Source organism: Prinia subflava, chromosome 26 (genome assembly GCF_021018805.1).
Source record: "Prinia subflava isolate CZ2003 ecotype Zambia chromosome 26, Cam_Psub_1.2, whole genome shotgun sequence".
Lineage (NCBI taxonomy): Eukaryota > Metazoa > Chordata > Aves > Passeriformes > Cisticolidae > Prinia > Prinia subflava.
In genome coordinates this window covers 4,303,851-4,329,125 of record NC_086272.1, presented here as the reverse complement: position 1 = coordinate 4,329,125, position 25,275 = coordinate 4,303,851, and the positions used below count along the sequence as shown (strand labels likewise).

General features: G+C 48.6%; 2 protein-coding genes across 5 annotated transcripts in view; both read left to right on the top strand.

The window, feature by feature from the left end:
- The first annotated feature begins 428 nt into the window (after nucleotides 1-428).
- Nucleotides 429-25,275, top strand: part of LOC134562044 (zinc finger protein 239-like) — a 59,671-nt gene continuing 34,824 nt past the window's right edge. The window contains exons 1-3 of one of the 4 annotated variants that reach the window (XM_063419502.1): nucleotides 987-1,196; nucleotides 1,382-1,956; nucleotides 2,113-4,421. In XM_063419502.1, the coding sequence (XP_063275572.1) occupies nucleotides 1,082-1,196; nucleotides 1,382-1,956; nucleotides 2,113-2,136 (714 nt within the window). In that variant the 5' untranslated portion in view covers nucleotides 987-1,081 and the 3' untranslated portion in view covers nucleotides 2,137-4,421. Of the gene's footprint in view, nucleotides 560-980; nucleotides 1,197-1,381; nucleotides 4,422-25,275 lie in introns of those variants that run through there. The other 3 variants (XR_010083054.1, XM_063419503.1, XR_010083053.1) reach the window with 3 other exon arrangements.
- Nucleotides 9,727-12,209, top strand: LOC134562153 (nicotinate-nucleotide pyrophosphorylase [carboxylating]-like). The gene is made up of 3 exons (XM_063419578.1): nucleotides 9,727-9,753; nucleotides 10,218-10,331; nucleotides 11,359-12,209. The coding sequence occupies exons 1-3, from the start codon at nucleotides 9,727-9,729 to the stop codon at nucleotides 11,542-11,544; spliced, it is 327 nt and encodes a 108-aa protein (XP_063275648.1). The 3' UTR covers nucleotides 11,545-12,209.

Here is a 25,275-nt window from a genome sequence, read left to right as displayed (position 1 = left end):
GAGGAGTGTGCTTCGTTTCTCTCACTGAACAAGAAGTGTGTGGTAGAGAAATAGGAAAGCGGTGTCAAAGAGAAAAAGCAATGGGAAACACCTCTGGCTTGCAGCTGCCCCCGCAGCGCCCAGCGCTCCCCACTCCCACCCCCCTGTGCCACCCCTGGCAGCCAGGCATCCCCGGGAGCGGAGTTTGGGCTCGGGGGGCAGGGGGACGGCACGGCCGGGTCTGCCCTGGGGGGAGCCCCGAGCCCCCCGCCCATCCCCGGGGCCTCCCGGGGGCTCCCCCCTACCCAACAGCGGCGCTGCGGCGGCCGCGGGGCAGAGCGGGCGGGAAAGGGGGGCCCGGGCTGGGGGCGGAGGAGGGGCGGGAGGAAGAGGAGGGAGAGACGAAGGGGAGGAGCAGCAACACGAGGAGCACCGAGAGGAGGGGCAGCGGGAGAGGGTCGGTGTTCCACGGCGAGCCCGTTGAGGCCGCAGCTCCGCTGGCGCGACCGCATCGCATTGCCCGGCAGCCCGCAGGTGACGGGGAGGGGAAGCTCGCCCCAAATCTATCCCGGGATCCCCGGTACGGTTGGGGGGTTTTGGCTTTTTATTTGGGGGGCGGGGAATGTGGGAGTGGAAGGAATGTGACGTTTGGAGCACACAGATTGCAGAGTGGAGTGTTTGTGGAGGGGTGATGGAGGCTGGAGATGAGGGGGGTCCGAGCCCCCCGAGCGTGAAAGTGTTGTCGGGGAGTGGGGGAGTGGGGGAGGAAGCGCTGAGTGGCTGGAGTGGGGGAATGCTGAGGAAGGGGACCCTGGGACAGCTGGGAGCCGAGTCAGAAGCAGGGCAGGATGAGCCCTGGCAGCCCCAAAACCCCCTGAGCGAGCCGAAGCAGGAGGCGGGAGAGGGGGGATCCCCAGGATCCACGGGCCCCCCAGCAGCTCTGAGAAGAGGGACCCCCATAACCCCAAAGGAAGGACACTGGAAACAGGGAAGCCCTGGGACAGTGTTTTTGGACTCCTTCTTGATTTTTGGAGGATTTTATTGACACCAGACAGGCAGTGACTTCTAGAGATGAACTTGGACAGCAGGACCTTCAAAGCCAATGCACTCACAGAATGTCTTTCCCCCAAACCAGGAATTCCCATTGCCAAACCTTGGCTGGATGGAGGAAGAGAAGGCTGTGAGGAAGAGGAGGATGCCCCAGGACCACCAGGCAGGTGAGGAGCAAGTCAGTGCCCCTTTTCCCCTCTCTCCTGCTCCATCTCCCAGCCCAGCCTGGCCCCGGCTGCAGGACAACCCCGCTGCAGATGCCGTCCTGCCGGGGATGCACTGGGGGGACCTCCTTGCCCTTGCCTCTGGCACAGAGGCAAATCCCATCCTGTCCTTCTCCTTCCTCCCCCAGACAAGGAGGCCAGGGAGGACAAATCCCCTCAGCAGAACCTCGTGGAAGAGGCTATTTTGAGCATCCCCATGGCAGAGGAATGCCACAGGGAGGAAAAGCCACAGAAATCCCACCCGAGGAGGGGCTCCAAACCCATGCCAGGGTGCTCCGAGGAGGAAGGACCCACCCTGTGCCAGGAAGGCAGCCAGAGATGTGGCCAGAGCTCTGAGCTGGTGGTGCATGAACAGCTTCACAATGGCAAGAAGCTGCACCAGTGCTCGGAATGTGGGAAGAGTTTCTGCACAAACCCCAGCCTGCTCCGGCACCAGAAGATCCACACTGGGGAACGGCGCTGTGAGTGTGGGAAATGTGGGAAGCGCTTCAGAGACACCTCTGACCTGATGATCCACCTGAGAGTCCACACTGGGGAACGGCCATATGAGTGTGGGGAGTGTGGGAAGAGGTTCACTCAAAGCTCTAACCTGATCATGCACAAGAGGATCCATACCGGTGAATGGCCCTACAAATGTGGAGAATGTGGGAAAGGCTTCAGAAAGAGCTCTGACCTCAAACGCCACCAGATGATCCACACTGAGGTATGACCCTGTGTGTGTGGGGAGAGCGGGAAGAGCTTTTATGACAGCTCTGGCCTGATCATGCAGCAGACAGTGCACACTGGGGAATGCCCCTACACGTGCTCAGAATGTGGGAAGAGCTTCATCCAGCGCTCCAAACTGCTTGTCCACCGGCAGGTGCACACTGGAGAGAGGCCCTAACAGTGTCCTGAGTGTGGGAAGAGCTTCTCCCAGAGCTGTGCCATGATCCAGCAGCAATGGAGGCACCAGGAAGAGAAGCCCTACAAGTGCCCGGCGTGTGGGAAGAGCTTTGTGCGCTGCTCCAACTCCATCCCCCGTTGGAGGACCCCATTGGATGATCCACAGTGAGCCTGGTTGGGCAGAGCCTTGGAGATCCATGGTCCTGGTGATCCATGGTGGGAAGTGTTGGGGGGTTACACTTGTTTCTTTTTCACTTAGAGAATTTTTTTCCCATAAGTTTCTAGGAGACTAACGACTGAGTGTTTGACTAAAACAAAGAAGTGTCCAAAGGAGATGGCAGCACTGGGCTACACCTATTGATTTTGGGTCTCTGGGAGTTTCCCTCAGAGTGGGGAGATAAGTGGAGTTTTGGGGGAGGTAAAGGACAGAGCTGGGGGCAGCTGCTTGCTCTTGCTCTCAGCATGGGAGGGGAGAGAGGCCGGTCGGGCTGGTGCTTGCTGGGGGAAGAGCTCAGGGATGTTATAAATGCCAATCCAACATTCCAATTGAAAATATGATTTGGTTTAATGAAAAATACAATTACAGAATTTTGGTAAAACCCCCAGCGGAGTATTGTTGATGTTATAGCCGGGATTGTCAAAGGGTGAACGGGGACGCAGCCTCTAGCGCACTGCAACCCGTCCAAAAGGTCACAAATTGGCTTCGTATGAAGCTCAGGTTTTATACACTTTATTTTGCCCCTGGCATAAGATTTCCCCATAGTCTCTTTGTTCCTGGGACTGGTTATTCGAATTCATTGCCATCTTTGGTCTGCTGAAAGGAGTCTCCTCTGGGAGGGAGAGGTGGCAAATTTAGTCCTCCTGTGGGTGAACGGAAACCGAGATTTGTGAATGGAAAAGTTCTCCTCCAGAGATCAGGGTGATGATGATGTTCTGATGGCTCTGCTGCCCGCAGGAGGAGAACTGATTCCTTGTGTTAATGTGTCCTTCTTTCTGATGCCAATCTCATCATCTCAGGTTCCCAGCATCTTATTGTGTCCCCCTGAATGGTGGTTACTGGGTGATGCCGGCCTAGGAATTTCTTAATTCTGTGGCTGGCTGGAATTTAGGTTACACTTTTATTTTATTTTTATGAAACCACGAGTTCAACTGAAGCCGGGACTATAAGTGGAATTGGAGACCGAGCAACGGAGATCAAACCAATATGGTTATAACACACGTTGTCCTCTTTATTCACAAGATGGCTGATTTTATACAGTAAGAATAGTTTACAGTGACAGGTGCATTTCTATTGGCAGGGGAGCGTGAGCAAATATGTAAACATTCACAGTTTAAGGCAGCTACCGTGCTTTCCCAGTAATTGCTCTATTCTATTGATACCCATACCTTAACTCAGCTTCCAGCGCCCCACTGGCTTATCTAGTTCTACGTAGGGTAAACATTTGAGGCCTAGCAGGCCCAGGTCTGAGGCCTGGTCTGAGGCCCAGTTTGGGATAGCTCAACCTTTATTCTATAAGTCATCCTGCTCCTGCTACAATTGCTCGTTTTTGTTTGTTTGTTTGTTTTGGTGTGGTTTTTTTCTTCTTCTTTTTTTTTTATTTCTTTTGAGCTATCCAAACTGGGTGTGTGGCATGGCTGGCTACTTTTGCATATACACTGTTACAAGCAAGCACTACTTGAGTTACCCAGAAAAAACCCCAAGATCTCAGCCATTAAAAGCAAAAAGCTAAAAACACAGTATTCAGTCCTTGGCATTCATTCATACTCAAATTCTGAGTATAAAGTTCCGTAATCATCTACAGTCTCTTCCTCTTCCTCACTCCTTGATGATACATCATAACTGCAGGCTTCTCTGTAGTTACCGGGATAGTCGGAGTTGCCTCCTGTTAACGCAACTGCAATGATGCGTCCCTGTTGCTCCATGGCATCTTGCATGGCTGCTGTGAATGCTGCTGTTTCGTTGTCTTGTTCAGCTCTGGCAGCTTTTACTAGCATCTCATCGACTCTACAGCCTTGTGGAAGGGAAGCTAAAACAATCTTGGTATGTGAATTAGCATTCTCAAAGGCAAGGGAATAGAAGTTTTTACATACTAATGAAAGTGAAAAGTGATTATCAAATCATTTCTGCTATCACCCCAGAGACTGCAAACTGCTGAAACACTTTTCTTTAGTGAAGATATTGATACCCTTCCCTGGGCAGGGATACCAAGTTTCACCTCAGAGTTGATTTAGCTGTTATATTAATCGGATCAAATTGCTAAGTTAAGATAACTTGCATATTATTTTTTGGAGCAGAAACCTCTGGGCTTTGTTGGCAAACAACATCTGTCCAAGTTAAAATTAAAGTTTGGCTAGAACTCAAACTTTAAGTTGGAGTGGAGTGATGTTCTTGAGTATATATTTTAAATAAACTCTCTAATAACCATAAACATAAAATGCCTAAAATACAATCAACTGTCATAATATCTTTGCATAAAAGAAGTACTTAAAATGAAACTTAATAAAAATTCTGACTTGCACTTAACAATGCAGCTACATTTTTTAACAGAAACATTTACAAAATACTTAAATGGCTAAAAAAGAAATAGAAAAATTCAAAATAACAAATGCTTTTTGAAAAACCCTATAAACAAATGACAAAGCATAAAAACTTAACTGCAATATCAACTTACGAGTACTATCAATTTTTTTATATTTCTATACTATATAATTAATATATCAATACTTAACATGTTTACAAATTGTATTTCAAGACTCTCATACACTTATGAATTCAAAATGAAACACAAAAGACTAAAACAATTCACCACTTACAATAAAATCAAAGATCTAACCAATTGCATTTTCTCTTTAAATCTTATTCATCAATGTTCTATCATCATCATTTCAAATGAAACTGCTTCATTTTTGAAGAAAAATAACTAAACCTTACAAATTAACCAAACATACCTTTATAAATTATAAATCACCTTTTAAATCAACTAACACTTAAATCTAACGTAAACAAATCTTAATAAGAAATTTTACAACTTACAGTAATCTTATAAAATCTATATGCAGCAAATCAACAAAATATAAATTCATTACTAATTAAAATTCTTAAAACTTAAATATAAACTTAATTTAAACTTATCAGGGCCCAAATCTTAACAATAAACTTTAAAATTATATATTTAGCAATATGTAACTCAAACTCAAACTAAACCACACAAAAATCAATCTTAACAACATCAAAATGTAGAAACATAACTCAACCTTACACACAATGAATAACTCTAGCTAAAAGCTCATTTTCATTTTCTATTTTAACTTCTGGTCTTTTCTTACAATGTTCTGTTGAAACACTTGTTGAAATGCTGTGAGAATTCCTTCGCTTGGGCTTGGAGGATCCTATCAAGCTGAAAGATGTCTGCTTCGCTGTATGTTTTCACTATTTTGCTTAACAATCCTGGAAGTTCCTTGGGCACTGACATAACATAGGGTCGAGCTGGGTCTGGTTTCTCGGGGGCTGGCTTGGGTGCAGCCATGTTTGTTGTGATCACATGTGCTGACGATGTCAGCTCCTTTCCGGTGAGGAGAAGGCTGATACTGCCTCACTCTTGGCACCGCCCTGAACTCTGCCTCCTTGCTGCATCATTTGCGCCCGCCCTACTCTGCCTTCGGCCCCGCCTGCCTCCTCGTCTTTCACTCCACCCCTTGAGTCTGATGGCTGACACTTCCTGGTTGCCTTCATTGTCTCTGGACAGTGGTGAAAGGAGTACCTGCCTTCAATCCACATGGCTGGTCGCTGTATCCACTATTTTACGCAGAGAGGGGCAAAGCGGAGCTGCATTCTCACTTGCGGAATGCGTGGAATGCATGGAATTTATACTGAAGAGCCTGGCTACCTTAGATGTTTTCTTTTGTTCCTTCATCTCGGAGAGGGAGACTCTTGAGTCATAGGGACCGGGAGTCGTTTTTTCCAAGGCTAAAATTCCAGCTTTGCATTTTGCAGCGACTGTTTGCAAGGTATTTATCACCTTTTTCCAAATCACGCTTAATTCTGAGCAAATCTTTGCTTCTTTCCCTTGCGAAACAGCAGAGTCCCACAATAACTCACTCATCTCCTTCCATCCTGCTTCACTAAAACAAAGTGATGGCTGTCTTAACCTTTACTTCTTTCAAACCCATAGGGTTAACTGTCCCATATTAGTTCCTTTGATCTTTTTGCCCCTTATTGAGGCAATGCTGGCTAGCAGCTGCAGAGCAGCCTGAAAATCTCGTTCCATCTTTTTAAAGTCTTTTGTTCCAAACTGCGAATGTTGCTTACCTTCCTTCCCCACAGCGCGGCGCTGCAGTCCTTCAGGCGAAATCAGGCAACAAACGCTCTCTGATCCCAGCCTTGTAAGTTAAGGAATGTCTGTATGTCCCGTTCGAATCATCCAGGCACACAAACTGACTTCCAGAACGGCAAAAACTTTCGCATTTAAGCCCACACTGAAGTGAAAATAAAATCAAATAAAATCCGTGAAAGTATCTCCATTGAAGGAAAAAATAAAAAACAAAACCATGTCCCTGTTCGAGCGCCATTATGAAGCTGGGACTATAAGTGGAATTGGAGACCGAGCAATGGAGATCAAACCAATATGGTTATAACACACGTTGTCCTCTTTATTCACGAGATGGCTGATTTTATACAGTAAGAATAGTTTACAGTGACAGGTGCATTTCTATTGGCAGGGGAGCGTGAGCAAATATGTAAACATTCACAGTTTAAGGCAGCTACTGCGCTTTCCCAGTAATTGCTCTATTCTATTGATACCCATACCTTAACTCAGCTTCCAGCGCCCCACTGGCTTATCTAGTTCTACGTAGGGTAAACGTTTGAGGCCTAGCAGGCCCAGGTCTGAGGCCTGGTCTGAGGCCCAGTTTGGGATAGCTCAACCTTTATTCTATAAGTCATGCTGCTCCTGCTACATTCAACATGTTAGAATCTCTAAAAACACGAATTAACTCACTATATATATTGCACTCCCCATCGCCCTCCTGGGTTAGACCCTCACGTTTATTGTCAGGAACTCCCGGGAGACAGAGGGGGGGCAGGATATGTCCCTATGTCCCCACAGCCTCGTGCTCCAGCATCCCAAATCCCTCTATTCCCATGGCCCCATGTCCCACCTGAACCCTGCCCTACCACCCCCATCCCCACGACCCTGCCACCATGTCCATGTCCTCTCCATGTCCCCAGCTCCATGTTTGGCTCCCATCATGTCCCTGTCCCCACTGTCATCTCCATGTTCCCGCTGCTGTCCTCTCCACCACGGCCTGGTCGCCTTGATCTCCTCCCTGTGTTCCCCTGCTCTGGTCCCCTCTTCCCCTCATCTCCATCTTCTCCCCTCAGCCCAACCTTGTCCTGACCCTCGGCCCCGGCCCCGCCCACAGGAACACCCCTGGCACTGTCACCCCCACACCCCAGCACTGTCACCATCACACCCCTGGGCACTGTCACCATCACACCCCTGGCACTGTCACCATCACACCCCTGGGCACTGTCACCATCACACCCCTGGCACTGTCACCATCACACCCCTGGTGCTGTCACCACCCTCCACCTCTCCCCACCCCCTGCCTTGTTTGTCCTGTCACACCCCAATGTCCTGTGTCACGGGTACTGCGGGGACACCCCTGCCACTGTCACGTCCTGTCACCCCCATGTGTTAGTCACTCCCCAGTGCCACTGTAGCCCCCCCACCTGACACTGATGGGGTGGGGAAGGGTCTGAATTAGGGAGGGGCAGGTTGGGGGAATCACCTGATGTCATCTGGTGTCACCCCAAGTGCCCCCCGACCATGGGGCGCCACCCACGTGTTCCCCAACGCTCCCCCCACGCTCATTTATTGTTCCCCTCCCCCACCCCAAACCTGGGGGGGGTTTGGTGGGTGGGGACCCCCGGGGCAGCCAAGCACAGCCTGGGGTCGGGCTCTGGGGAGGGGCGGGCCACGCCCCCCAGGTAAGAACCCCCGAGCCCCAATCTCCGAGTCTCGACTGGTCAGTGGGGCGCCCCTCCCCCACCCGGGGGTCTCGGAAAGGGCGGGGGGAGGGGCGGGTGCTGTGGCCGGACTGGACTTTGGACTGGCCTGAGCTGGGGGGAAGGGGCAGCAGGGGGCAGGGGGACTCACATTTGGGGTGCCCATGGTGGGGCGGGACCCACATTTGATCTCCTTCCTGGATTCCCAAATCCACCCCAGGACACCAAGAACTCCCCAAATCCTCCCTGCACCCAAAACTCGTCTCCAAAATCCCCTTAGGACCCCAAGATCCCCTTCCAGGATCCTCTGAGGATCCCCAACCTCTCCCCAGGATCCACCCAAAATCCCCTTCCCAGCACCCAAGAACCTCCTAAACGGCCCTTAAACCCCTCCCCAGGACCCCAATAGCTCCTCAAGGGCCCTCCTGGGACCCTCCAAACTGCTGAAGATCCCCCCACAAATCCTACTAAGGAGCCACCAGGCCCAATCCCAAAATTCCCCCAAGGATCCCAATATCCCTCAAACCCCTCAAGACCACGCCAGATTTCCCCTTCAGCACCTCTGTAACCCCAGAATCCCCTCTAGACCCAAATATCTCCCTGAAAATCCTGCCCGGATCTCAGTATCCCCTCAAGGACGCTCAAACCCCCAAGAATCCCCTCAAAATTCACACAAGGACCCCCGTATCCACTAAACTCCCCCAAAGACCACCCCAAATTTCCCCTTCAGCACCCCAGTGACCCCCCAATCATCTCCAGACCCAAACATCTCCCTGAAAAACCCCACCGCGGACCCCACCATCCTCTCGGGGACCCTCCTCGGACCCCAAGCAGCCCTCGCAGAGCCTTCCCCATCAGCCCAGAGTTCCCCCCGCAGAGCCCAAGTGGCGCCGCTGTCGCTGTGCCCAGGCCCCCGGAGCATGGCCCGCTCGGCGCCCCCCGGCCGGGGCTGGGCCCCCGCGCCGCCCCCGCACCGCCTGCGCTCCCTGGCGCGCTCCCGGCTGGACGAGGACGCGCCCTGGCGGTGGCGGCCGCGGGGGACAGCGCGACCCGAGCGGAGCTGCTCAGCAAGAGCGGGGGCGGCTCGGGTGGCGTCCTGGCCGGAGCCCCCTTGGCCGAGGCCGTTTTCGGGCTGTCGGGGTGCCGGCTCAGCCGGAGGGTGCTCGAAGGGGCGGCGCTGCCCCCAGGGCGGGCGGTGGTGGCCGAGGTGGAGGGTCCGGCCGCGGGGGTGCTGGGGGCCGAGAGGGTGGCCCTGAATATTTTGGGGCGCTGCAGCGGGGTGGCCTCGATGGCCGCCAGGGCCGTGGCGGTGGCCCGGGCACAGGGCTGGGCGGGGGTGGTGAGGGGCACCCGAAAAACCACGCCCGGCTTTCGCCTGGCGGAGAAATAGGCGCTGGGGGTGGTGGGCGCCGACCCCCACCGGGGAGGTTTGGGGGGACTCCTCCTGCTCAAGGACAATCACCGAGCGCTGGCGGCGGCAGCGGGGGGACTCGAGCAGGTGGGGACGCCGAACTTGGGGGACAATGGGGGGGACCCTTGAATAGGGGGGTTCTGGGTGTGGGGGACTCCAGAGTTTGGGCGGGAATGGCGGCAGAACCCCGGGATTGTGGGGTGCAAGGCGGGGAATCTCGGAGATTGGGGGGCCAGGAGCCCAGTTTGGGGTGGGATTGGTGGGGGGAGCCTTGAATTGACGGGCTCAGGGTGATGGGTGTGACAACCCCAATTTTGGGGGTGTTGCATGGGGGGAACATGAGGTTTGGAGGAAATTGAGGGAGATTTGGTGGAGGGGGCTCGATTTTGGGTTGAGGGATGGCTTGGGGTACCCCAAATTTCTAGGGTGGTGGGGAAGCACCAATATTTGAAGGGGGCACCAATTTAGGGACAGACTCTTGGACTGGGGTATTCTGGGTGTGAACTGATGTGGGAGGACCCCTGGATTGGGGGGGATGTTTGGGAGAGTCCCAGTTTGGGACTGGGGGGAATGGGAAATTGGGGGATAACCCCAGAATGGGAGGGGGGATCATGTGTTGCATAAATCTAAATTCTAGGAGGGGCAACCCCAATTTTGGGGTCAGGGGCCGGGGGCTTCACCCACCGGTTGGGGGGTTGAGTGCTCGAGTGCAGCTGAGGCTCTGGCAGCTGCAGGGGCAGGAGCTGACATCGTCCTGCTGGACAACCTGGCCCCCCAGGTGAGCCCCTAAATCAGAGGGGGGCCAACAATGGTGGGACCCCAAGTGTGAGGCTGGACCCCAAAAACGGGGGTTTGGACTCTAAAAACGGCAATAAACCCCAAAAATGGGTCACAGATCTCTCAAAAAAGTGGGGTGGTAACACCGTGGATTTGACCTCTGCCCCCACCCGGCGAGCTCCCAAAATCTGACAAGGGGCTGCCAAGAATGGGAGGATCCCACAGGTGTCAGGCTAGACCCCAAAAATGGGGGTCAGCACTCTTGCAAACAGGAGGCAGAGCAGTGAAATGGGTCAAATAGCTCAAAAAGGGCGGGATGACCACATAGATCCGGGCTCTGCTCCCCCCAGCTGAGCCCCCGAAAACAAAGGTGAGTGGCAGAAATTGGGGACACCCAGGGGTGAGGCTGCACCAGGAAAATGGGAATCTGCTGTAAATGTGGGACAGTCCCAAAGATATCGGGGGGAATCCCAGTTTTGCGAGGTCAGAGGGTTGGGTAATCCCAATTTTGGGGGTTCTGGGTGGTGGTCCCTTGACTTGGGAAGTTTAGGTGGCGGGACAACAATGTGGGGCTCAGTGGGTGGGCAAAAGCCTGGATTGGAGGGGTTGGGTGGGGGCCCACAATTTTGGGAGATTGGGAGGTTTGGGTGAGTGGACCCCAATTAGGGTGGTCAGTGGATTGGAGAGCCCAAATTTGGGGTTGTTCTGGAGGTCAGTGATGGGTGGGGACCCCAATTGTGCAGATTATGGGTGGGAAACGCCTGTTTTTATTGATGTTCTGGTTTAAGGGGGAAAACCCTTGATTTGGAGGGTTTGGGGGTGGACACCCCAATTTTGGAGATCAATGGGTAGAGTAATCCCTGAATTGGTGGTTTCTTGTGGGAGGGACCCAAATTGGGCAGTGAAACCAGCAGTTTTGAGGGGAGAATTCTGCACTGTGTCGCATCCATTTAATGGGGTTTTTCTATCCAGTGCACCCCAAATTTTGGGCAGGGAGTGCTCCCTGCTCACAGGCTGTCCCCTGCCAGGACCTGCACACGGCGGCGGCGCAGGCCAAGGTCGCGCACCTCTGGGTGACGGTGGAGGCCAGCGGGGGGATCATTCTGGAGACCCTCCCCCAGTTTTTGGGGCCCCACATCAACGTGGTGTCCATGGGGTGTCTGACCCACAGTGCCCCTTCCCTGGACTTCGCCCTGCAGGTGCTGGAACCCTAAAATCCATCCTGGGACCCTGAAAACCCACCCTAGGACCCCAAATTCCAACCTGGGACTCCAAAAACCTACTCCAGAACCCCAAACCCAACCTGAGATGCCCCAATCCATGCTGGGGAGTGCAAAACTCACCGTGAAACTCCAAAATCCACCCTGGCAGTCCTCAAAGCCCAAAGCCCTCCTGCTGAGGGGGACCGTGAAATGTGGCACTGAGTCCTCCCAGCCGCCAGGGGGCGCCAATGCCTGAGACCTCCCCCCAGCCCGGGACTCCAAAATCCACCTTGGCACCCACAAAATCCGTCTGGGACCCCAAAATCTGTCTAGGACCCTGCTAAATCCACCCTGGGACCTTCCAATGCCCCCCTGAGACCCCACAAAGGCCACCCTGAGGATCCCAAATCTCCATCCTGGGGTCCTCCCACTCACCTCCCCACTCTAAGGTGGGCCCAAAACTCCACCCTGAGGTCTCCCCATCCTCCTTTTCTCTTTGTACTCCCAAATAAACCCCTACCTCACCTCCCCCATGTGTCTCCCCATTTTTTTTCCACGGTGTCACGCTCCAAATCCACCATGGAGTGCAAAACCAGCCACTTTCTAACCAACAAAAGGGGGGGCTGTGACCACTGACCCATTGACCCCCTACTCTGAGCCACGGTCAGTTCTGCTGGGCAAGACCTGGATCAGCCTTTTGCAAAACACCCCCATCTCCCCACTGAGAAACGGGAATGAAAAACAGAAATCCCTTGGCTTGGGGAGGGAATTGGCACCTGGGCAATGAGCCCAGAGTTGGGACAAGAGTTTAAAGGGCCCAGACCCAGTTGAGGTGTCCCAGATCTCAGTTTGTGGGGCCCATACCCAGTTGGAGGATCCCAAACCCCACTTTAAGGGGCCCAAACTCCAGGTGTGTGGATGGCGGGGGGGGGGGGAGTCAGACCCAGTTTGAGGATTGCAGAGCCCAGTTTGAGAGGCCCAGGTCCCAGTTTAGAGAGCTGAGACCCCAGTGTGAGGATCCCAGATCCTGCTGGAGGTCTGCAGACCCCAGTTTGGGGGTACCAGATCTCAGCTTGAGAATCCCAGACCCATTTAAAGAACCCAGACTACAGTTTGAGGGTTCCTTGCCCCATTTAGGAGTCCCGGACCTGAATCCCCTATTTGAGGGACCCAAACCCCATTTTAGAGGTCCCAGATCCCAGTTTGATGGTCCCAGGCCCACCAGCAAAACACCTGGCGCTACCACAACACTGGGAATTGGGATCAGAGGAGAAATCCTGCTGTAAATCCCCAAATCAGGCTCTAATTCCTGGCCTGATCCCAGCAAGCCCATCACACCTGTGTGTGCCCACCTGCCCACAGGTACCTTTGGGATTGCTCCAGGTGCAAGTGGTGTTTTCTGAAATAATCCACATGTTTACACCTAAATCTCCTCTGGGGCCTTGCTTTTGGGTGATTTCTGAGATTAAACAGGAACATTACTCTCTGCAGCTCTGTAGCATGTGGCAATTCATCAGCCTGAATTGCCAGGCCCTTCGAATAAGCAGCATGAGAACCTGCAACTGGGAAAATCCCAAATATCACTAAACATTTTACACAGGTGAAGGGAAAGATCCATTGATCACATTGGATTTACCTCTCTGGTCTCACTGTACTGCGCAGCAGTGGGAATTATCTCCTCCAGAGTGAATTTCCAGGTGTTGGCTCCAAATTCCTTCTGTTCATCTGTCAGTTCTGGGAGAAAAAAAGAACAGGAAAAAAAAAAGGAAAAGGTCCCAAAAATCCAACTCTTTCTCTGTAGAGACCCTTCCTCAAGCTCTGAGCAATGACTCAAACTTCCAGACTTATTCAAAATTATTCAGTAACTCCTAAAAATGGAGCGGTTCCAAAATGATTCAGATCCCACTGAAAATGGCTCAGTTGCTTCCAAAAATATTGGAAGGGCCAGTGTTGAACCTGTATGGGACGAGTAAGAACTAGTATGGAACCAGGAAGGGATTGGTCCTAGGCCAGTGCAGGAGCAGTATGCAGCCAGTAGGGCTAGTGTGGGACCAGTATGACACCAGTATGGGACCAGTACTTGACCAGTGTTGGACCAATGTAGGACCAGTCCAGGGCAGTATGGGACCAGTAGAGACCAAAACAAGCAAATACAGGATCTTGATGGGACTGGGACTGGAACACTGTGGGCCAGTGCAGACAAATACAGGCCAGTACAAACCAGTCTGAAGCAGTAGAGAACAGCACAAACCAGTACAGGACCAGTACAGGCCAGTACACACCAGTGAGAGCTAGTATGACCAGTGTACAACCAGTGTGGACCAGTATGGGGCCAGCAGAGGCCTACACAAGCCAGTGCTGGATAAGTATTGGACCAGTATGGGAACCAGTAAGGACCTGTATAGGCCAGTACAGGCAAGTACTGGGCCAGTATGAAATCACTGTGGGTGAGCACAGCAGCAATATGTGACCAGTCCAGGCCAGGATGGGACCAGTATGGGACCAGTAAGGGGCTATTCCAGGACCAGTATGGAATCAGTAGGAGCCTAGTGCAGAGCCAGATGTGCAAGAGGCTGCAGGAGAGATGTGGGACAGCAGGTGGTTCTTCCAAAGCTGTTTATTGCATGGAGCAAGTGACAGCATTCGTTGGGTCGTGGGGAACAGAGCCATGTCTAAAGCTGCCAGCTCCAGCTTAGAGACAAGCCTGGAGCCACTTCAGCTCTACTTCCAATGTATTCTATGGTTTTCTTTGCTGAGCATCTTAATCCATAAAAACCAATCAGCATCATACACAATACCTTTACTATTACTACTATCATGACTATGTTATGTTACAGTTTAAGCTTAAGGTTGTTTTTGTGTTTTCTTGCTGTGGAAAATTCTTCGACTTTGTTTCTACTTGGTAAATACATGTTTTTTATTTGCTTGTGGTATCTTTTGCTTTTCCTGAGACCTATTTCTGCTTGCTACAAACATCTTCTTTGTTTGTGATCAACATATCCTTTGCTCTAGCCATAAAACCTCTTTCCAACTCAACTTAACCTTTGCTTTCTTAGTTGTCCACTAACAACTGGCTCAGCAATTGTAACATTAGAGATTCTTTATTCTTCTGTATGAAAACTGGCTCTCATTTTGCACATTCAGAGATCCTTGTGCTGAACCTACATATCTGTGAAACTTTTTTGTCAAACTTTCATCTTTGCCAACTCATATGGAACCAGTATGGGCAGTTAGGGACCAGTACACACCAGTATGTAACAGATTTGTAAGTCATCATTTTTTATCTCAAAGTTTGCATACAAATAACATTTTATGTGAGCCTTCTGTCAGGCTTTGAGAATTCTCTAGAAATCCATTTCCCACAGTGTCCAAGTCTGTAGAGGAATTTTGAGAAGAGCGAGGTCATGATTTATTGATAGGGGGTTTGAACAATCCCTGCTACCAGGGAACAGTATGAGAGTCTGTACTGATCCTGTGCTGGTCTTGTAGGCCTTGAATTAATAAGAAAGTAGCAATTGTAATAATTTAGTGTTCCTTCGCACGGATGCTTCCTCACAGATGCTGAATATGTGTAACAGCTTGTTAGGCCTTCTCATGGATGCAGAAAACAAAATGTTATTCATAAGGTAGAACAAAAGGTAAATTAATGCCAAAAAACATGGACCAATGAACAATCATTTAATGTATATGTATATGTATATGTACTTTTAGCCAGCCACCAACTGTTTAGCTGTGCTTGCTTTCCTTTCTGTAACCTGATAAAAGTTTAATACGAGAAATAAACAGGAGAGATCAAACCTAATCATATTGATGCCTGTTTGATACTCTGCTCCTTTAATGCAACAAACTGGTGACCCAGCTGACGTGATGGACTGGCAGTGAGCTCCGGTGACTTTGAGCTCCACATTTCGGAATATGGGGATGGGAGCTGAGCTCCAAACTTAGGATTACTAAGACAGGAGCTGCTGAGTGCTTCAAACTCTTGATCAGAGAGGGAAGCTGCAAGACAGGAGAGCAGAAGGGCCCCATCCACCGGACATGGGAGCTGGATTCTGAGCAGGTGCACCCTCAGACTGCTGCACGGTAAGGAACTGCAAACTATGGAAGTAGCCGCTGCAGTTCAGCTGCTGCAATCTATTCTCTCCAAGAGAGGGAAAGCAGCAGAGGCAAAGAGCCTTCACGATTTCGTGAAGTGGGCATGGAAACAGGGGAGTTTCCAAGAAATTCCTTTGTTGTTTAGCATTGACGGGTGGCAAGAATTTGGGGAATGTCTGTGGCAGTGTGTTAATTTAATCGGTTAGGATTTCTATACTTTTGTACTTGTTGGGTTCCCTGTACCCCACCCCTCGATTGTTCCTTTGTTTAACTCACATGACTCCAGCACCTCTCATGCGACACACGGTTAGCTGCCTGTCATTTCTCCCGCCTTTGTAAATCCCTCCTATTTTTCCCCTGATTAGTCCAAGCGATGTTCTATTACACCTGTATCCCCTGGCAACCTGCCCTGGTTGGCTGGCAGTGGCTGGCCACCCCCTTTGTCCCCCCTCCGAATCCTTTGGACAAAAACCCCCCGCACCCCTCTCCCCCCGAGCAGTTTCGGGCTGAGGAGGTGTTTGCAATAAACCCTCTGTTCGTCTGAAATTGTTTCCTCCTTTCTTTCCACTGCCCGTCGAATCTCCATCGCTCGCATAAGCCTCTGCCAGGCAAAGAACCCACGGGAGTCAGTACTGCTTGTGAGCTTGCAGACTGACCCCCTACCACTCTGTCGCTGTGTCTGGGCCAGCGGTGACAGAGCCCGTTGGCTCTCTGTGAGCACACCGATGGAGGTGTGGTGCCCAACGTGGGGCACTGGAAAGGGGCTTTCAGCGCCTTTACGGAGCCCACGGGCAGGATTGGTGCGTCTCAGCAAGGAGCTGAGCTCACCTGAAATAATCCCTGGACGTCACATCGGCCCGGGTTTGAGCGCCCTCCGCGAGGGACCGCTCCCCTGGGGAAGAGGAGGGCAGCCGTCTCCGCCGCGTCCCGAAGACAGTCCTTCTCCGGTGGTGGATCTTCTGGAGCAGCTTTGGAGCACCACGCCAGGGGTTCGTAAGTAAGCAGACCCCCCTAGTCCGCGGGGCGGGTCAGTGGGAACGGCGTTTCCCTTTCTGGCAGCCTGTGGGGGACAGCACCCCCCGGGCTGAGGTCACGCGGCCCCCGGGATTTGGGTTTTTTGGCCCCTGTCCTGGGCTCACCCCCCCCGGTGTTTTTCCGTTCCCTCGGTTTGATTTAAAGCTTTTATTTTTGTGCGCAAGCGCGAGCTCGTACGGCGCGGCTGCCAGCAGGCGCGGGTTTTCGCCGGCCAGCCAGTTTCGGTTTTGCCGCGTGCGCCGGCTTTTTGCAGAGCGGTCGGGCGCGTGAAACAGCGGTTTTAAAAAGCGCGCGGCGGTGGGTTTTTTTTCCTTGCGTCTTTTGTTTGCTAGCTCCAGAAATCACGCAGGCAGAATGCGTGCTTCTCTGTCTGCTTCCCAGAAAGGAGTGTTTTACAGTTGTGTTACGTTATTAGAAGCTAATAAAGTTAAGTTCTCTAAGGATTGTTTAAAAAAGCTGGTCCGATGGCTTTTCCTGCACTACCCGACGGCGTCCCCGCCGATGGTACACAGCCCCCAATTTTGGGAGCTGGCGGAAAAGAAACTATTACAATTAGGTAACACCGAGGAAAAGAACACACAGAAATTAGCCTTTTTAATTTTGCAATTAAAGACGGCAGCGACGAAAAAGGGAGTGCAGAAAAGCTCTCAGGAACCCCAGCTAGCCCTGGTTTCCCTTCAACCCAATCCCAGCCCCTCTGCCCCGAGAAAGGGAATTTTGAGGAAAGCAGCGACTCAGAGAGTTGTCCGCCCAGACTCTCCGAAAAATTCCCGGCCCCCGAGCCCCAGTAGCCTGGGACAGACTGCTGGGGACCCCTTGGAAAGCTCTGGCCAAGCTGACCGAGGACCTTTCCTTCCCCCTGTTTCCCTCAATTGCAAACCCAAGGTTCAGTTTAATTTAAATGCGTCACACTGGCCACAAAATGGCGGCAGTGACCCACCTAATGGCGTCCACTCCTCCACGTGGCCGCCACCCTTCCCCCATCCCCTGAACCCCTTTCTTCCCTCCAACCCCTTCCTTCCCTCAGCTCCTCCCTCTGCCGGAATGTCTGTGGCAGATGGTGATAGAAGGAGGAAAGACGGGGAAGGAAGCACAAAGTTATGGGACAATTTGGAAGTTAGTGACTGAAACGTTGAAAGAATGGAAAGCAGAACAGTGAGTTGCAATGATAGCTGCCCAGACATTGAATGTTGAGACTGTGAGTGATGAAAAGAGGTGGAGGTTTTGCAAATCTTTTTAATACTAGTGTTAAGCCTGTCAGAGGTGTGGTTGCTGTGCCTGAGAATTCTGTTGCTGAGTTGCAACGTTTTGTGCAAGAACAGGGCAAGATAGACTCTGAGACTATACGCCCTGAGCAGAATTTAGAACAGAAAGCTGAACAAAATGTAGCTGGAGGAGAAATGTGTTGTGATTCTCAGCAAAGTTTTCACAATTGCCATCTAGTGGATGGAGTAGTCAGTCTCCCAATGAGGCACAGCAGCAAGGGAAGGAACAAACAGATAACACGATGAAAGAGGTTTTAAGAAAATAAATGACCTTACGGTGGAGCAACCAAAACAAGATAAATACCAGAGAGTGCCAACTGCCCCACTGTTGCCAAACTGTAAACAACAAATAAGACCTTTGAAACAAATAGACGTATTTCAATTAAATCCTAATCAAGGACAGAGAAATTTATCGACTCGGTGGTCAGGGGTCATTCGTGATGCTATACTTGAGGGAGAGTGGCAAGCTGCAGCAGCCATCACTTGTCCAGTTATAATAGACCACGTCAATCAATTAGCTGAATGGAGAGCACATGATTGGAAAATTTTACAACAAGCAAAGCAGACTGTTACTCAGCAGGGTTTGAGATCCGAAGCTGCAAAATCTATTATAACATGGATTTTTCAAGCAGATGTGATGGCTCCAGTTGACTGTCAGAATTTAGCTCGGTTGTTATTCAGTCTCTTGAATTTTTGATATGGGAAAGTGAATGCTACCGAAAAGCACAAATGGAGGCAAATAAGCCACGGCCTTTAAGATATGATTTATATGGAATTGCTGCAGACATTATTACAGGGAGAGGAAGCTATGCTTCCACAGCAACTCAATTACAGTATCCTTTGGAGCTGCATCACTTATCTGCTCGGCTTGCTCAAGAAGCTTTGTTTAGTATACCACAAGACAAAAGGAATCCAACTTTTTCTAATGTAAAGCAAGGGATTGGTGAAAGTTATTCACATTTTGTTAATCGTTTGTGGGATGTAATCAAAGATAATTCGGATTTGCCAGTGGAAATGAAAGATTATCTTTTTTGATTGCTTGCATTTGACAATGCCAACAGCAAAACAAAATCTATTTTAATGACTATACCACAAGGATCACCTGTTGATGAAATGCTTTTGCATGTCAGCAGAGCAGAGCAACAAACTCAGACTGCCATGGTAGCTGAGGTGGTGAAAGAGGCAATGGGAGCACAGACCAAGTTAATAGCAGCTGCTTTGAAAGCAGGAGGATGATGTTCCTCCCATGTAAATCCTAAAAAGCAGCAGGGAAGAAATTTAGGTCCATGTTATCGGTGTGGACAGTCCGGACATTTAAGGGTAACTTGTGGTCAGATTGTTTGGTGTGATACATGTCAAGTTGATACTTATGCTACTGTGGCTTGTTGGAAATTGGGAAATGGGATCAAGAGTCCGAAGGGAGGCCGCGCAAAGATAACAGTAGCCCCCGCTTGGGATTCTTGCATCAACAAAAGCCAGCCAACAGAGGGAGCCTCGGAGTGGATGTGGAAACAACAATAGACATTCCTTTAACTAATACTGCAGTTCAAAAAATTCCATCAAATGCTACAGGTCCTCTTTCAACTGAAGACAGTATTCTTGGAGGAGTTTAACTGGAAGATCATCAGCTGGTATAAAAGGACTGAATGTAATTCCAGGTGTCACTGATTGTGACTTTGTGGGACAAATATGTATTATGGCTTATACTTTAAATCCTCCAATGTTTGTACCTAAAGGGAGCAAAATAGCTCAAATAATTGGTATTTTTATTAACCAACCACATTTTGTTTTTCAGAAAACACACAAGAAGAAGACTTTTTAAGAAAGCAAGGAATGGGAGGTTTTGGCTCCACAGGACCTGCAGTTTGTTTTACACAAACAATGTCACAAAGACCCATGCAGACAATTACTATCACATGTTTGGGAAAAACAAAAAGCATTGTTGCAATGCTTGACATGGGAACAGATGTTTCTATATTAAATAAAACAACACGGCCTGCTGAGTGGCCTCTTCAAGCACCACCAGGCCAAGTGCTAGGTGTTGGTGGTGCAACTGCTCCTCTTGTCAGCATGCATCCAGTCACATTTTGTTTATCTGAGGGACAGTTACATTAAGACCCTACGTAATGCAATTGCCAGGAGATTTACAGGGACTGATTGGACGTGATGTTTTTTCACAAATTGTGGTTTTTTACCTTACTACTACTCCAATAGTCTTTTTAAGTCAGGCCACTGAAGAGCAGCCTCCAATCCCACCCCTCAAATGGCTCACAGAAAAACCTGTTTGAGTGGATCAGTGGCCAGTGACAATGAGAGGCTGCAAATTGCTCATCAATTAGTTGCAGAACAATTAGCTGCAGGACATGTTAAAAAAAGTAAAGTTAGTCCCTGGAACATGCCAATTTTTGTAATTCCCAAAAAATCAGGTAAATGGAGATTGTTACATGATTTGCGATAAGTCAATTCACAGATGCAAGGCATGGGAGCTTTACAATCAAGTTTACCATCTCCAGTCATGTTACAACAAAATTGGCCCTTCTAATTATTGATTTAAAAGATTGTTTTTTCACTATTCCACTTTGCTCACAAGACACTCAAAGGTTTGCCTTCACTGTACCATCTGTAAATAAAAGCGAACCAGCCCAATTATTTGAATGGACCGTTCTTCTGCAAGGAATGCGGAACAGTCCTTGCCTGTGCCAACTTTACGTTGCGTGGGCCTTGAAACCAATTTGACAGTGTTTTAATGATGCTGTCATTTATCACTACATAGATGATATTTTATTTGCACGACAACATGCATTTAGTACTCAGGAACTCAAAGATATTTGCTCATTGTTAGAAAATAAAGGATTGGTAGTAGCCCCTGAAAAAATTCAATTGACAGCTCCATGGAAATATTTAAGGTGGAACATTTCTGGCTCTCAAATAAGCCCACAAAAAATTACTCTTTCCACAAACATTTCTACTCTGAAAGATGCTCAACAGCTTTTGGGTGATTTACAATGGGTTCAGACCATTGTAGGAATTACAAATGAGGATCTTCACCCATTGTTGCCACTTTTAAAAGGTAGTGCTGCTGATCAGTCCTGTCAATTATCTGATCAACAGCGAGAGTGTTTGTTAATGCTAAGTAACAAACTTCAGTCAGGTTGGGCCTCTCGACGACTTCCTGAGGTGCCTTTGTCTCTTTTAGTTGTTAATGCAGAAGACAGTCCTTTTGCAGTCATCTGTCAATGGTAAAAGAAAAAGGGGAAGTATGACCCAGAAGGGGAAGTACTTGCCATTGATGCCATTGACAATGACAGCAAAAAGAAACAAAATAAGAAACAATCTAAAATTTCTGAATTTTTAATTTTAGAGTGGATCTTTCTGCCTGCCACACCACCTGTCAGTATTTACACTCAGACAGAAGCTATTGGTGCTGTCATTCGGAAAGGGCGGAACAGAATCATAGAAATTTCTGGGACAGAACCTGCAGACATCAGTATACCTGTCCCAGCAGAGGACCTCACATGGCAGCTCCGACATGCACGTCCATTGCAAGAAGCATTGTTAGAGTATTCAGGTGTGATTCATTCTGAACAACCAAAGGGATCTCTGTGGCAAATTGTTGCAGTGCCACTAGAGACTACAGTCTCTCTACCTGCCAGACTAGCTCAGGCACCGGCGGCAGTTGTCTGAGGATCAGCCAGCGAGACGCGCAGGCTGGGCTGATTCCTGTGGGTCCTTGGCTCCTGAGAGCTTCAGTGGCTGGTGTAGGTGCACTGACTACAACGGAGGAAAGAAAGGAGGAGCCAGCTGAGTGAACCAACAGGGGATTTACTGAGAAGTAGGAAACAACCTCCTCACCTGTAGGACAGCCTCAGCTAGCCACAGAGGCTACTGTGACACAGGGTTTTATACCAAGGTGGTGAGGAGCGTGGTGAGGTCGCATTGACCAATAAGCTTGGGCTCAGGGGGTAGTACAACAGTGGGGTGATCTTACACAGACCAACTGAGGATAAGTAGGAGTGGTTTACATAGACAGAGAGGGAAGATTGACATATAACTGTCACTGGCAGTTATATAACTTAGGGGATTTCCAGGCTGAACCAACTGGGGAAAATGGGGTACATGGAACAAACCGTTACAATAAACTTAATAAACTTAACAATCATAATTTTGCACTACCACAGCAAATCATCAAGAAAAATCGATGGATTGAACGATCAAAATGTATGCAGCAACCTGTGAAAGGTAGAACTGTATTTACTGATGCTGGAAAGGCCTCACACAGAGTAGTTTGTGTTTGGAAGGAAGGTAATGTTTGGAAATCTCAACACCTTCAAGGAAGTGTTGGAGATTCACTGCAGACTTTGGAACTGTCAGCAGTGTGTTGGGCCATGTCTACCTGGCATCAGGAACCTTTGAATGTAGTATCTGATTCTCTTTATGTTGTTGGGATTGCACAAAGAATTGAGGATGCTTTGTTGAGGGAAACAAAAAATGTAAAATTAGGGCAATTGTTTATGCAACTCAGAAGTGTAGTTAAAATTCAAACAGAACCTTATTGTGTTATTCACATTCGAAGTCATCAGTAGGATCAAGGTTTAGGAGAGAGAAATGCTCGTGCTGATGCACTTGTGAGCACAGTTCAGCACATGCCTCCCCAAGATCAGTTTGGTCAAGCAAGAAACAGTCATGACGTATTTCATCAAAATGCAAGAGCTTTGAAAAGACAGTTTGGACTTTCTCATGCTGAGGCAAAAGGAATTGTTCGTGCTTGACCACAAAGTAATCATGGGCCAGGCCTTGGTTTGGGTGTTAATCCTAAGGGTCTCAAAGCGTTAGAGATTTAGCAAATGGATGTTACACATGTAATTTGGAAGGTTGAAATATGTACATGTATCTGTAGACACGTATTCAAAGATGGTATGGGCCACTGCTCAAGTGGGAGAAAAAGGTAAGCATGTGTGTAAACATCTCTGCCTGTTTCGCTGTTATGGGCGTGCCAGAAACTGTAAGAACAGATAATGGTTTTGCCTATATCAGTGAAACTGTCAATGTTTTTATGAAACGATGGGGTGTGAAACATATCACTGGTATTCCACATTCTCCCACTGGTCAAGCTGTCATTGAACGTACCCATCAAGTATTGAAAAGTTATTTGCAAAGGCAGAAGGGAGATGAAAAGGATCCTCATCAAAGACTTAATAAGGTTTTGTTCACAATTAATTTTTTATGTCTCACTGAAGGACGTGAAGAACCATCTGTTGTGATTCACCATTGGACTGTAAAAAGTGGAAGGCCACAGAGTCTTCCTGATTTGCTTGTGTCCTACCAGAATCCTAAAACAGGTATCTGGGAAGGGCCTGCACCAGTTCTTTTTAATGGTAGAGGTTATATGTGTGTTTTCACAGGTGAAGGTCCATTGTGGGTGCCCAGCAGATTTACGAGACCTGCGTGGACAAAGAAGAAGGCAGATGACAGTGGAGACGATGACTGTGTCTTGCTGAACCAAGACACGATTGACTGATTTACTGAACTGTTCGCATTCAGATTCTGAGGACACAACAGTCAAATCTTTACTGGACAATTATTTGAGAATTTAACAATATCTGTAGAATTAAGAGTGTTTAATTTAGTTCATCTTAATTGTTTTATGTTAGTTACTTTAATGCTGTAGTCATTGTTTTGAGCTTTGTTTTTGCTTTTGATGTATTAATGCTTTTAGCAAGCAGACATTTGAGCAAGATTTGAAGAATTAGATGCCAGAAAATAGAGAAGAAAGTGTTTTAGCCTGCACAAAATGGGTGATCAACAAGGTTTGTGCTATTTTAGAATCAAGTCTGCACACTTCTTTGTTGGAATGATTATATTGTTACTGTGGAGTGAGACAAACTGCATCCTCCAACAAATAGATGTGCACCAAAATATGTGGGTCACATGGGCAAATGAGACAGGTCAGAGTTCTTTCTGTTTATCTATGACTTCTGCAGGAAAACCCCTCAGAACTCGTCTGATAGGGATTCCTGGAATAAATGTGTCAGAGTTCAAAGGTTATAGCACGGGACAATGTAAGAAAGAAATGTCAGATGCTCGTTGCATGGCTGAATTGATTTCTAAATTAACAAAGCCATTGCCATGGGACCCATAGGAATTGGATTTATTAGGGTCTCAGCCCATTGGCAATTCTTCAAAAAATTGGACACAAACATGTTTTGTATTCAGCAGATCTACATTTACAAATGTGCAATTTAAAAACCTACAAAGATGGTCAAGATGGACAAATGTGACTTCTGTGTCACCATGGTACACATGTAATGGTATAAATAGCTATTGTGGGAGTAACACCACCGCAAAATCAGCCCAGGGTTTTGGTTGTTTTGGTATGCAAGGTATCAAAAATCAAATGAAACTTTGGAACAATGACACCCCAAAAGCTCTTCCTCCAAATGTGTTTTTAATTTGTGGGGACAGTGCCTGGCAAGGAATCCCCTTGAATATGTTTGGAGGTCCATGCTACTTAGGAAAACTAACTTTATTAGCTCCATCTATGACAATGGCTTGATATGATCATGGCAGATCACGAGCAAAGACAGAGACGATCGTTAGGATTGCCACCAAAATGTAATGACAAGGTTGTATTGACGAGTGTGACAGCAAGAGTTTTATTAGCCATTTTTACACCAGGTGCAGCTGCTGGAGATGCTTTGAAAAATTTAGCTCCTTTAGCTTGTTGGGCTGAAAAGCAAGCAAATGCAACTACCATAGTAATAGAAGAATTCCTAATGGATCAAAATAGTTTAAGGCATGCACTTTTGCAAAACAGAGCAGCGATTGATTTTTTTGTTGCTGGCACAGGGACATGGATGTGAGGATTTTGCAGGAATGTGTTGTATGAATTTAAGTGATCACAGTGAATCTATACACAAGAAATTACAATACTTGCAAAAACATGTGCAGAGTATTCAACAAGAACAAAGCTTGTTTGACAATTGGCTGACAAATTGCTTTGGTAACATTCCTAATTGGCTGAAAGAATTAATTGTAGAAGGTTTACGATTTTGTGGATACTTTTTAATATTTGTTCTTGTTGGATGCCTGGCACTCTCTTGTGTGAAAAAAGGTTTACAGAAGGTAATGAATCAAGCATGGATTGTTCAAAAAGAAAAAGGTGGAATTGTAGAGGAATTTTTAGAAGAGCGAGGTCATGATTTATTGATAGGGGGTTTGAACAATCCCTGCTACCAGGGAACAGTATGAGAGTCTGTACTGATCCTGTGCTGGTCTTGTAGGCCTTGAATTAGTAAGAAAGTAGCAATTGTAATAATTTAGTGTGCCTTCACACGGATGCTTCCTCACG

What these genes read in the sequence shown, in the direction of transcription:
- LOC134562153 (XM_063419578.1), top strand. Translation starts at nt 9,727, where the DNA reads ATGGCGGCAGAACCCCGGGATTGTGGG. An exon ending in CAGAACCCCGGGATTGTGGG is followed by an intron (nt 9,754 to 10,217) that starts GTGCAAGGCGGG and finishes TTTTGGGGTCAG; the next exon opens with GGGCCGGGGGCTTCACCCAC. An exon ending in TGGACAACCTGGCCCCCCAG is followed by an intron (nt 10,332 to 11,358) that starts GTGAGCCCCTAA and finishes GTCCCCTGCCAG; the next exon opens with GACCTGCACACGGCGGCGGC.